The sequence below is a fragment of the Adelges cooleyi genome, unplaced genomic scaffold (genome assembly GCF_023614345.1).
Source record: "Adelges cooleyi isolate 19-005CV unplaced genomic scaffold, UGA_ACOO_1.1 ACOO_flye_CR_arks_rails_tigmint_CR_PRNA_711, whole genome shotgun sequence".
NCBI classification, from domain to species: Eukaryota; Metazoa; Arthropoda; class Insecta; order Hemiptera; family Adelgidae; genus Adelges; species Adelges cooleyi.
The window spans coordinates 82,801-95,944 of NW_026096418.1; the positions used below are offsets into that span (position 1 = coordinate 82,801).

A 13,144-nucleotide genomic window follows, 5' to 3' on the forward strand; every position below is an offset into this window, starting at 1 on the left:
TTATTGTTATTTGACTTACTAAACAATCTAGCGAATTTTGGTAAACTGTATACATTTCTTTAGAAAACAAATATCTGCCCCAATTAACCGTATCTTTGTCTTTGTTTGCATGAGTTTATTCAACTCACTCTTATGCTCGAAAGGCCCGGACGCCATGTTAATCTAGAAAAACTGTTAAGCAAACTTATGGTTAAATATATAGTAAAGATATAAAATCTACTTGAACCCTAAACCATAAAAATTATGCACTTCTTGCGTACACGTGTTACGACAACGATGTTGTCAACTTTAGCGCTAACAACAGAATAGTCTGTGTGGATAGTAAGTTTGAATGAATACAGAACGGAAAGCGCAACAATAATAATTGTCCGGTAGCAACAACAATGACATACAATAATAATAACAATTTTAATAATAATAATAGAAATACAAATATAAACAAAAAAAGTGCAGTAATATAAAATATACATTATATAGAAAAAGAAAACAATGCGATATGTATCGACCATCATCAATGTGTCAATCAACGACAACGCACGGCGCAGCTCGGTATAGACAATTAGCGTTGGACATATAATAGCCGTTGAAGTCTATTCTCATGGCGAGCGTCCCTAATCCTTGCGATTCGTTGTTCATTAGTTTTACTAAAAACGCACCGAGCTCGAGTTCGTGTGTTTTTTGTACGCGTTTAAACTGTTCAATAATCAAATCGTATTGACTTTTAGAGGCATCTGTCGTTTGATGTGTTTGTCGGATAGCCAAAAGTTGGTAGAAAACTGCTTCCAGCTTTTGGACATTCAGTTGAAACGAGTCGATATACCCCTTGAGTGACGCATCATGCACGAATACCGCCAACGAACCTAAAAATACCCTGTGCTCTTTGATAACAATATCGATAGATTTGGCTCCGCTTATTTTGCTCCAGAAAAGTTCCCATTCGTTATTGATCATCTCGAACATGAAGTTTTGGATCTCGTGCATGCAATTGATCATGTTGGACAATAGTGCGTTGAAGTTTCTCAAAATTTGTTTCGGTTCGGTGACCATGTGTTTTTTTTTCACAAAATGAGACAAATCGTGCCAGAATTTGTTCATGGTCCAGTCGACTTTCTTCATGCACCACAGGAACTGGAATACGTTCGTGTACACCTTAGCGTGGGGGCTGAATATCCTGTTGAGTGGTTCGCCGATGGCGTACTCGAACTTCAGACTGCCCCAGTCGACTGTGGTTTCGGTCAGATCGATTCTATACCTAAGACTGTCGAACACCTTACGGTCGTCGTTTCCGGCCGACGTGGATTCGTAGGCGTCTTCCATGATACCTTTGAGTTGGTAACGGTGCATCGTGTGTCTGCCGAAAAACGTCTCTAATTTGTAGACGACGTAGGCGTAAAAATCGCCTCGGCCGAACAGCATGTAATTCCGGAGACCTTCGAAATGCACGAACAAGTCGTATTCGTCGGCCAGTGTTTCCAAGAGTAAGTCCGAAGTGCAAACGCAAGCCTCGGCCACTACCAACGACGAAGGGCCGTCGATCAACGAGGCTATTAATCCTCCCTCTTGGCCCGACAGTGATTGTTGTATATAATCTCCGATCACTGCTATCTTGGCCTGCAGCCGCAGAGAACTGCAGACGTTTAACAAGAACCGCATGTTTCTGCCTGTTCGGTAAACGTCTTGCAGCCGCGATTTTTTCGCAAAAACCAACTTGTTTGATTCACTCAAAACAACACTGTCGGCTGACCAATCATCCAATGCTGCGTTGTCGGCAATAAAAAATTCGCAGTGTTCGTCTTCCAACACACCGGCGGCCATCCAACGCACCATCGTGGAATGTATAGGTTTGGTGATTTCTTTCAAAATCGAATTTTTCGCTTCGCACGAATCCGACCTCGCCACAGCGGATATCAGGGAACAACCTGTTAGGCCTCGGGCGATTTGCACCACTTTGGTCAAGTATCGTAGTCTGGATTCCACACTGCGGTCGAGAGGCGCGCTTTTACTCAGGAAGTCGACGGGGCTCTTTTGGTTCAAAGCCTTGCAATTGGTATGCAGCCAAGAATTGATGTACGCGTGGTAGGAGTCCATTTCTTTTTGCAGGACGAGCAGCAGGGCTTGCACTACGCTTCCGTTATTGGCTTGGTATTCGGTTTTCACAAACGACACGATTGTGCCGTACAGCATTCCTACTTCGGACAATTCTTTTACGATGAACTTCAAACTCGGACTTAACGCGTCCGACCGCGTTTTGCTTGTGATCGACCGCGCACCGCGGCTGAAATCGATCAAGTCGAACAGTGTCTCCCAATCCAGGGGATCTTTGAGCGGTCGAGTCTGGAGGGAAGGCAAATCATCGTGAACGGGCTTGTTTTCGGTTTCACCGCAAACGGATCCGTTCGTTTTTGTTGTTTCACGAAAACATGTATGTTGCAGGTTAGGTATTTTATTTTCGAACATCTTATGGCAAACGCGAAACACGGAATAAAACATGTCGATTCGGTCGCAAAGTTCGGACGTTTGACGATGGAACGCGGCTAACAACGACAAAAGCAGTTCTTTTTCAGGCGTGTCTAATTTTTTTTCCATTTTTTCTTCCGGCAAATTGTAGTAATCTGCACTTGATTTACCAAACACTGAATCATACATTTCGTCCAAAGACGCCTGCTGTTCGTTGTCTTTCGGACTAGAAGTATCCATTATTGAAGTGAACAGAAAAAAAAAACAAATTTGATTAAAGACTAATTATTAGCTACAAAAATATTTTCATACTAAAAGGAAATAAATGAAAAACTAAACAGTTATTTGAACCTAGTGAATTATTTATTTCAAAATTATTAAAGTAAAATGTTGATAAACTGCAATTGATTTTCGGCATAGTTGCCAAGGAACGATATGAGTTTCGTCGGTTAAGTTGTTCATTTTGTTATCAGTGGTTGTACAAATCCTTAGACTACAACGACATTGTCAGACTAAAAGAAACCTGAGATTTAGTTTAAATATCAAATTTTTAGCGTGTGACCGTAATTGACTAATCTCTGTAAAAAGTTGTGACTCATGTCATAAAACCACAGTACTAATCTAAATAAATAATGTTACAACTTATTTTATCAGCTATTTCTTCTTCCATGAAATTTTAATGTACGCCAGCCACATAAAAATTCGATTATGTTTGCTATTATATTACTTGGAAACCATGTTAATCGACATGGATAAAACGTTGAAAAAATTAATTAGATAAAATAGTTTTATAGTTTTTTTTTTTATAATCCATCAATTTCAAGTGAATAATTTCGAGGGTTTTGTACACAAATGTTATTTCAATTGAGTACATTTTAATTAAGACGGCTTAATACGGCTATGAGTTGGCAACCAGAAAATCATAATATCATGGTTAGTACCTAATTCATAAGTTATGTGTCGTCGGTACACAAAACAATTGTTTTTATTGTAAACGTAAAATGCTTCAAAAATTATTACGGTATATTTTGTTTATTTTCATGTCGAATTGTTAAGATGCCATTTTATTTATTTTAACTGTTCATTTGTTATTTAATGAATTAGCAAAATATTTATATATTATTTAAATTTAATAAATCTTTCGATATACGTACGTACAAGATCTTTACACATGTGCAACATATTTATGTTGTTATTACAATTTTATAAGTGTAAATGGAAAAACTCTAAAAATCAGAAATCCTTAAAATTTTCCTAAGTTAACTGTTTATTTCAAAACTAAATTTCTATGCAGAAAGCCAAAAAACTTTAATTATGATAATGTCACTGGTTATCACATTTTGCTACTTCATTAATCACACAAAAAAGTTCCAAACAATGATGAAACTATGACTGAAAATACCATGTAGATAAAAATTTGGTTTTATAGTATTTATACATGCGTTCGTTAATCATAAGATTAATACACACACCTACAAATTTGTTTCACCCTGACCAGCGGACTTGAACCACACTAAATGTTTTTTTATTTTATTAAACACTAGAGTAACATTATCCAAAAAAATATAATCGGATTTTATAAATGTTTTGTCGAAGTTAACTGTTTATATATGACGAGTGTGCCACAGGTACCAAAGTCATTTTGGTTGCCTTAAATAATACCGACAAATGTAATTTGTGTTATGTGTACAAAGTTGATTTTATTGTGTTTTTCTACATTTATTTCCTATTAATATGCGTTCTATCTACATACATTTATATGTATTGCATAAATGACTTAGGGTCACCTGTGCATTATGTCTATTGATATCATGTTGACATATTTTAAATTGTGTTAAAACAGATGGATTTGTGACTTCATTGGCTATCGTCAATACTTTTATTCCTAATTGGAGTAGTTTTTATTTACACATTAGATAACTATACAATTTTGTTAAGCAGCCACCCCGATTAGATATATCGGAGCCGCCAGCTTATGAAAACTGTTGTCCAGATCCCCAGTTGCCAACATATGAAGAAGTTGAAATGGAAAAACTTCTGGAATGTGAAATGACTCCACGATTACCTGTGAGTTTAATAAATGTTCACGTAAAATTATAAGTGTATTACATCAAATATTATTTAATACCGTATCATGTTCCAGGGGAGAATTATTAGGCCGCCTACCATTAAAACAAATTCACAGGAGATATGGTTTTTTTTTTTATATTGTAAGAGTTGTTTTAATAGCACAATTGTCTTCCATTAGGTTGGATTTATAGTACAAACCAGTTTTTTTAAGTTTAACTGTATTATTAAAAACACTACATACATTACTTATATGAGTTAGGATTATATTTTAACACATTTACTCTTATCAAACTGTATTAAAAAATGTTAACGACACAAATTCATAATTTTTTCCTCGTCACACAGCGAACAGTAGAGAAAATGGCAAAATTTGACGGTTTTTATAAGAAGGGGCACAAGTCGTTTTTGAACATAATTTTCTAATAATAATGTATCCTTTTTATAAAACTATTATGTCACTCCTTATTGTTATAGCCCGAAATTTTGTATTATAAGCTGTAATTTAAACGATTTAATTACCAATATTTAACATTAAAACTTAATAACTCAAAACATGAATATAACAGTACAGGCAATGTTATTATAACCATACAGTCGGTCCAACATTTTCTCAGTTACAGATAACGATAAGAATTTTGATCAATAGATATTAGTTAATAACAAAATGTGGTAATATTGTTTTTGATAGGCGTTATTGTGTAATATGTGTTTGTTTGTTTATATCTACATAATTTTTTCCTCCAAACTCCATTTTTTGTAGTACCTATTGTGTAGTTAAATTGTAATAAAGTAAAATAATGTTTACAGGTACGAACGCCAGACATATCGATTCAATTTACGGTAACCGACGATGATTTGAACCCATGTGTAGTCATTCCAAATCCTTGTGAAGTAGATACTTGCTTACTCGGCACAGACTACATGTTTCTGATGGCATTTTCGGGTATATTATGCTGAAATTGTTGGCACTTTCCTATAATCGCAGACTACCGTTTAAGGCGGCCTACCAATATGGCTAGGTAGGTAAACTATGACGAGGTTACCTCGGTTGTCACCGGGACTCCCACATAAAATCGGTCGCCGTTATTGTGTATAGCGCCGCTTATCTGTATACTCTAAGATCAATAGTACAACTCTAAATGTAGCCTCATTATATAACGATTAATATATACATTTTTCATTTCTAAGGAAAATTGTTTTATTGGTTTTTCAACGGGGCGCCCATTTTTTTCGAGGTGGTCAAATACGCCATGCGTTATTTTTCCTCTGGGGAGCTAGTGTTGTAGGTAGGTACTTCTCTTTTAAGACTCCCATTTGACGTTAATTTTGATTAAATCTAAAAACATAAGTAATTACGATAAGCAACAATGTTGCCAATAGTAACAAAAAAATTGGTAGCCTGCGGTAACAGGAAAATACCGAGTTCTACTTGAATTCGTTTTTTAAAAGAGTTTCAATTAAAATGTTCTGCTTACAACAAACAATGGCAAAAAATGTTTTACTTAGTTCTATCTACGGCAGTGAGAATTTTGCCATGGTTCTATCTATCTGGTATTCTACTACCGTTTTCCCGACAGTGATAAGAAACAGCTGATAAAGGATGTCGATAAGCTGATAAAGGATTAACGATTAGAGGCATCTGTTAAGGAATCAGTGATAAGAATTGGGAGGGCGTCATAAAATGTGGCTAATTGAGGTGAGGGGGATTGGAGAATGTTTTTCCATGAAGTGGAGAATATGTTAAATTTGTTTTGTAAAGTCGGTAGAAATTTAGTTGGTAAGTATTTAGTTACACGTTTGTTTGTTTGTTTTGTCTTATATAGTGTCATTTATTTTCAACTGGCTTGGTTTTCTGGTTATAATGTGCAATTGTCAAAAAGTAGCGCCTCGTTACGGAGCATTAGCCGGGTTGGGTCTATCGCTGGCAGAATTGACAATAATTCTGAAATGGAACACTGAACTGACAAACTCGCCACTAGAGTATTGTACAAACCCATGGCTATGTTGGTTACTCATCGCATTTGGATTTTTCATTTTTATTCGTACTGTAGTACAGTACATACATATCAAACGTCGTTGGAGATTTCTTAGTGTGCCCGAACAGGAACGAGCATTAAATTTCTATTAAATGGCAAGCTGAATTACACACACTTCTTGACTAAATAAATTCGATTGTACTATTGAACTAGATTTATGTTTTATCTAGCTAAATAAATATATTAATAAACAATATATAAATAACCATATATTATATGTGTATGTATAAATTAAGTTAAAATAATACTTTTATGTTTATGTTTAATCGATCAAATTAATTAGATATAGGCCTGAAAACTATATGGCTTTTGTTTTTTTTTTTAATAATATTTATGAGTTATCATAGTTTTCCCGTAAGTATCGAACACTGTGCTAACTTCCAATCGTTACCAAGTATTGGAAAACAATGTCCATTCCATTTGCCTAACAGAGCTTTTCACTCGAGTACTTTTCTTCATACTAGCATAGATTAAACAGGGTGTCCCACAAAGATAAGACAAATAAAATAACCTTTGTTCTAATGAATATTTTTCAGATTTTTTTTTTTAATATTAATTTATACTTATTTACGCTATAAGCACCCCGTTTTTTATGACACTTAAATATTTTACTTTTTTTAATTATTTTTTTTGTTACATTTAAAATAAAAAAATTCAAGATTATTATTAATTTATTGTGTAATAATTTGCTGTGAATTTTGACTGGTCCATAACCAGTTTTGGATTATTACTTTTTAAGTTATTTCAGGTTAAAGGTAGGACGGGAGGTGGAGTGCGATACAGACCTTGAATTTATGCTAACTGAACCCTATAATTGGTTTTGTCATTCTACGACCTGGCAGTTAAGCTATAAATTGTTATATATAAGACATTGGACAATGGTATGTCCTTTAAAAATAATAAAAGTGGCCTAAACTCGTTGGCCGTTTATTGAAGAAGCAGTAACGCAGTAACATTTCGGAGACTAGTTAATCGAGAGACGAGAACTTGTTTGACGTCGATAAAAAAAACCAAATAATAAAAATGTACTTGGCAAAAACAAATTCGTCAATAATGTCAACTCGATAGACAAAAAGGTCTATTTCAGACGGAAAAATGAAATCGATTAGTAACAAAAAAAAGTTTAAAATAAAAGACGGTTGCCTTACAGTATAACAATACTGCAAGAACTATCACTTTTATCGCCAGAAACTTTTATCAAACTTCTAAGAGTAAGTTAGCTTTATTAATGCAATTTTGTCCCACCTTCATCTCTACTACAAAAAGAGGTAACATTCTTAAAAATATTTTTATATTTCTGTTAAAAAATGAATAGTTTGTGACTGTAAAGTATTAATTAACAATACTCATTTAATTTAATTAATATCAATTTATTAAGTGAAAACATAAAAACATGCATGAAGGTTGAACGATTTGTGTCCCAAGTACAATACAATAATTGTGAGGTTAAATTTATAGCATAATATCTTACACATCCTTCGAAAAACATTTTTTTTTTTAATATAAATATACAATTATTACATTATAATGATCATTTTTTTTTACATATTACATATTATATATTACATGATACATATTTTTTTACAAATTACTACTTAATAGTACTTATTAATCGAAATTAAATTATATTTTAAATATACACATACATATATATTTTAATACTAAATACTAAAAAAAAAATAATAATAATCTTAATTACTCTTTGTAGTTAACCACTTTTGTCTTTCTACCATATTTATTTACTCTAGATTTTGCATTCTCATTCTTATCATTTTCATTATCTTGTTCTATATTATATTTCTCTATATCTCTCTCACTTTCCCACTTTTTATCCATTAATTAGATTTTTTTAATAGACCAATATTTATTTCTCAAATTAGGTTTTATCAGTTTATTGTCATTTAAAACAGTTTTGTTTATTTTATGTGGAGTTTTTTTTATTTTTATGTCTATTTCATTTCTTTGTTTTACTCTATTATTTTAATCTCTTATGATTATGGATCTTGGTGTATCATGGCGTTTTATTACTTCTGCAGGTTTCCATATATTATTATCTCTAAATATTATTTTTGTATTAGGATTTATATTTAATTCTTTGAAATTTGCATTTTTATCATAATAACACTTTTTTATTTAGCTTTTTCTTTTAATATTTCATTAAAATTGTTTATTATTTTCGGTTTTAATAGATCATTTTTTATAGGAAGTTGTGTTTTACATATTCTGCTCAATAATAGTTGAGCAGGTGATATGTTTGTACCTGAAATGGACGTGTTTCTTTATTCCATTAGCATCATCTGTAGTTCAATTTTTGACTCTTCGCTTTTTTTTTTAAATCTGTTTAGCAGTTCCTACACATTTTTCAGAAAACCCATTGCTTTTTGGATAGTATGGACTAGATGTATTGATTGTAAAATTTCATTCTTTGCTAAATTGTTTCATCTTAACAGAGTTAAATGGCAAATTGTCTGCTCTTAATTCATTTGGTATACCATGGGTTGAAAAAATATTTTTTAATACTTGCATAATATTTTCAGTCTTTTCACTTAAGTTTTGTTATCTCAATCAATTTTGAATAATAATCTCCAAGCACCAAGTATGAATGATTTTTATAGTCAAAAATATCACATCCAATTTTTTGTTCAGGTTGTTCTTCTATTATCATTTTTTAAAACTGTATTGTTCACATACTCTACATTTACCTAGCTATTATATCTTCAATTTCATTATTCATATTAGGCCAGTAAAATAACATTTTCGCTCTACCTTTAGTTTTAACTATACCTAGATGTGATTCATGTAATTTATTCAAAATTATTTATCTCATTGTTTTTGGAACCATAATACGGTTTTCTAAAAACACTAACTCATCCTCTACATTGTTTATTTCTTTTATAATAATAAAATCTTATGTTAACTGGAACCTTTGTTTTTGAATTTGGCCATCCTTTTTTATACATGTTTATTAATTCTAGTAAAATATGATCTTTGCTAGTTTCTTCTTGAAATTCACTTTTTATTGTACTACTCTTATTTACTGAATGTACTACTTGATTTAAATCTAATATATCTTCATTATTTTCTGATCTTGAACATGCCCTACTAATTGCATCTGCTATGTACATTTCTTTTCTAGATATATGCATTTCAATGTCATATAAACTTAATTTTAATTTGATACGTTGTAGCCTTTTTGATGAAATTTGTTTAATCTCTTTTTTCATTAGTGAAATAAGTGGCAGATGATCAGTTTGAACAGTAGTTTTTTGTCCAACTGATCGAATTTATTACAAGCAAACATAATTAACAAAAACTCCTTATCAATTTGTCCATAATTACATTTAACTGGTATTAGACTTTTTGAGGCATAACATACTGGCTTCCCATTTTGCATTAATACACATCCTATACCATTCAAACTACTATCAGTTTGTATTGTAGATTTAAGATTTGGATTAAAGTATTTGAATACTTGTTCACTTGTTATTATAGTTTTAAGTTTTTTCATACATTTGGTGTGAGTATCATTCCATATGAATTCTACATTTTTCTTTATTAGATTTCTCAATGGAGTAGTTATTTCAGATATATTTGGAATAAAGTTACAAAGATACTTTATTAGATCTAAAAACCTCTGCAAATCTTATTTATTTTTAGGTTCATCATAATTTTCTATTGCTTTAATTCTATTGTTATCAGGTTGTATTTTCCCTTCACTAAATCTGTGTCCTAAATATTTTTTTTCATTGAGCATGAATTGAAATTTATTTTTATTAAACTTTATATTATTTGCCCTAGTTCTTTCAAGGACTTCAATTAATATTTTGTTATGGTGTTCTACTTTTTCTGCGTGTATCAATATATCATCTACATATATAAAAACATCTTTTATATCTTTAAACATGTCTGTGTTATATTTTTGAAACACTTTTGCAGATACTGATATACCAAATAGTAGTCGATTAAATGAATAACAATTATAAATTGTAAAAAATGTACAATATTCAGAACTTTTTTTATCTAAAGGGATATGAAAAATCCATCCTTCAAGTCAAGACAACTAAATAATTTTTTTATTGCATTATTTAAATCTTTTGGATCCAAACACAGTCTGAGTGATCCATTTGGTTTTTCAACAATTACAATTTTGTTTACCCAATCTGTGGAATTATTTATTTTAGATATAATCCTAAGATCACACAAACGGTTTAATTCTATTATTAATTTTTCTTTAATTTTTATTGGAACCCTATGTGGTGGTTTTGATGTTCGTGTATGATTTTCTTTCAACTTAATTGAATAAGTATTCTTAAAACAGCCTGTACCTTTAAACACATCCTTATACTTATGCATAATTTCATTTTTTTCTTTAAAAATTAGATTGTTGTAATTCATTTATAATGGTTCTATTTATTAATTTTAACTTTACACAGGTCTCTAAGCCTAATATAGATATTGCCTCATTTTTAGGGACAATAAAGTCTTCATGAGACGTGACATTTTTATTATTTAATACATTTATTCTCAATTTAATTATTCCTAACACTTCAATGTTTGTACTTCCATACGCTTCTACACTTATCTTTTTTTATGTATTTTTATATCTTTGTCAATTGATTTTACAATTTGATTATAAGTTTTATATGAAATTATATTTACATCAGATGTAGAATCTAATTTAAATTTTATTAATAACCTATTTTCAACTAACACATTTTCTACCCAAGTAATCTGATTAATATGTCTATTCATTTTAGTTATTGAATCACAAAATATTCTATTTCACTGTCACAAGATGCTAAATCCTCTATTTATTTTAAGTTCTCTTACAATGTTTTTATTAAAATTTGTTCTACATACCTGTGAAAAATGATTATCCTTACCGCACCTTAGGCATTTCTTTCCTATTGCTGGACAATTTTCTGGTTCTGTATGTTTCTTGCCACATTTCATACAGTTTATCCTTGAATTTTTGGACTCGTGCTTGTACCGATTGTCATAACTTTTCTTGAACTGCTGTTCTTGTCTTTCCCATTTTTTGTTTTTCCCATATGTTGTCCTTCCTTGAAGCTGATTCTCTTTCTTCTGCTGTATTGCACTAACACTAGCTTCTACTTCAGATTGTATTTGTTTAGTTTGAACTTTTCTAATTTCAGGTAATCTTAAATGTTTTATAGCCTCATTTAAACTTAAATCACCCATTTTAATTATTCTTTCTTATGTCTCAATATCATTTGTTCCCAGCACAATTTTTGATCATGAAGTAATTCTTCTTTGTCTGTGAACTCACAGATAAAGCAATAAATTTACATTGATCCAAGTTGGTTTTTACAATTTATTTAGTTTTTTCTTATCTTCTTCTTCGATAGTTCGATTTCGGACGTCGCGACTGTTTAAGCAAGCGTAGGTCTATGGTTGTAACTGAGATGGGGACAGTTCTTCCAAAAAATGATAACGCATAATAAGAATTAAATAAAGGAAAATTCGAAAATTCTGAAGGGACAATGGTTTATTATTTAAAAACACCATAATTAGGCTTACATCACATCGTCATTATGATCACCATGGTTATTAAAATTATAATGATTGTGATAATTTACAATTGATTGATAATAATAATCATGTCTTCAGCATCGCAAGGGTCGTCATTGTCTGATTGTCATCTTGCATGTCCTGCACAGGAAAACCATTCGTCCAAGCACCATGGCAAGTGTCGCAAACAATGGAGCAGACAACAATATTCACAACCTAACCTAATCGAAATAAGGAAATTTTATTAAATGTTGGCATTAAAACCCCTTGAATGACATGTTATTTATAATCATTTGGTAGTTAAAATTAGGATTATTCATTTCATATTTATCATAAACTAGTTTATACCTAGCTACTCTGGGCATAATTTTATTAAATAAACCAAACTAAACAAGATGAATTGGTTCAGAAATTATTATTATTAAAGAAAAAAAATTATTTGTCTATACTAGTTAGCATATTTACAATAATCTCTTGATTTGAACATGTCCCTTATTTTGATAGACGAATGCATAGCCCATATTTTATTAATTTATTTACTAATTCATATTTACTAAGCTACTATATTTACTGGCTATTTACTAAGCGATAACTAAGTCTCTACAATACACTTTCACTTAAAATACCACACCAAAGTATCCTGAATATTGTAGTATATGACAGCTAGGGATTTTATATATCTTTATAAGAAACATTTAAACAAATTTGTATCGTTTTTTTTTGTTTCCTTATAATTACTACATCTTTAAATATGTTCAAACTTTACAAATGCATAATCATTTTACACCTTAAGTATAAAATGTTTTATTCGATGGAATGAAATCAAAGCTAACTTTTTTGGGAGTGACATTTACTTACAACATATGTTTTTTTTTAAGAATAGGTAACAGATTAATTATAACTTCTACATTATTATTATTTAATAATTTATAAGCTTAGTATGATGAATTATTCATTTTATTAAGTTTAACAATATTAATACCGGTTCATTTTTTTTTTTTTGTAACTTCATTATATATTAACCTGTAAAAAATATTGGTAAATGTAAT

The 13,144-nt window shown here is 31.0% G+C and overlaps 1 protein-coding gene across 1 annotated transcript; it reads right to left on the reverse strand.

Annotated features, from left to right (window-relative positions):
- Positions 1–519: 519 nt before the first annotated feature.
- On the reverse strand, positions 520–2,697 carry LOC126845206 (gamma-tubulin complex component 3 homolog). The gene has a single exon (XM_050583805.1). The coding sequence runs from the start codon at positions 2,695–2,697 to the stop codon at positions 520–522; it is 2,178 nt and encodes a 725-aa protein (XP_050439762.1).
- Between the last annotated feature and the right edge of the window lie 10,447 nt (positions 2,698–13,144).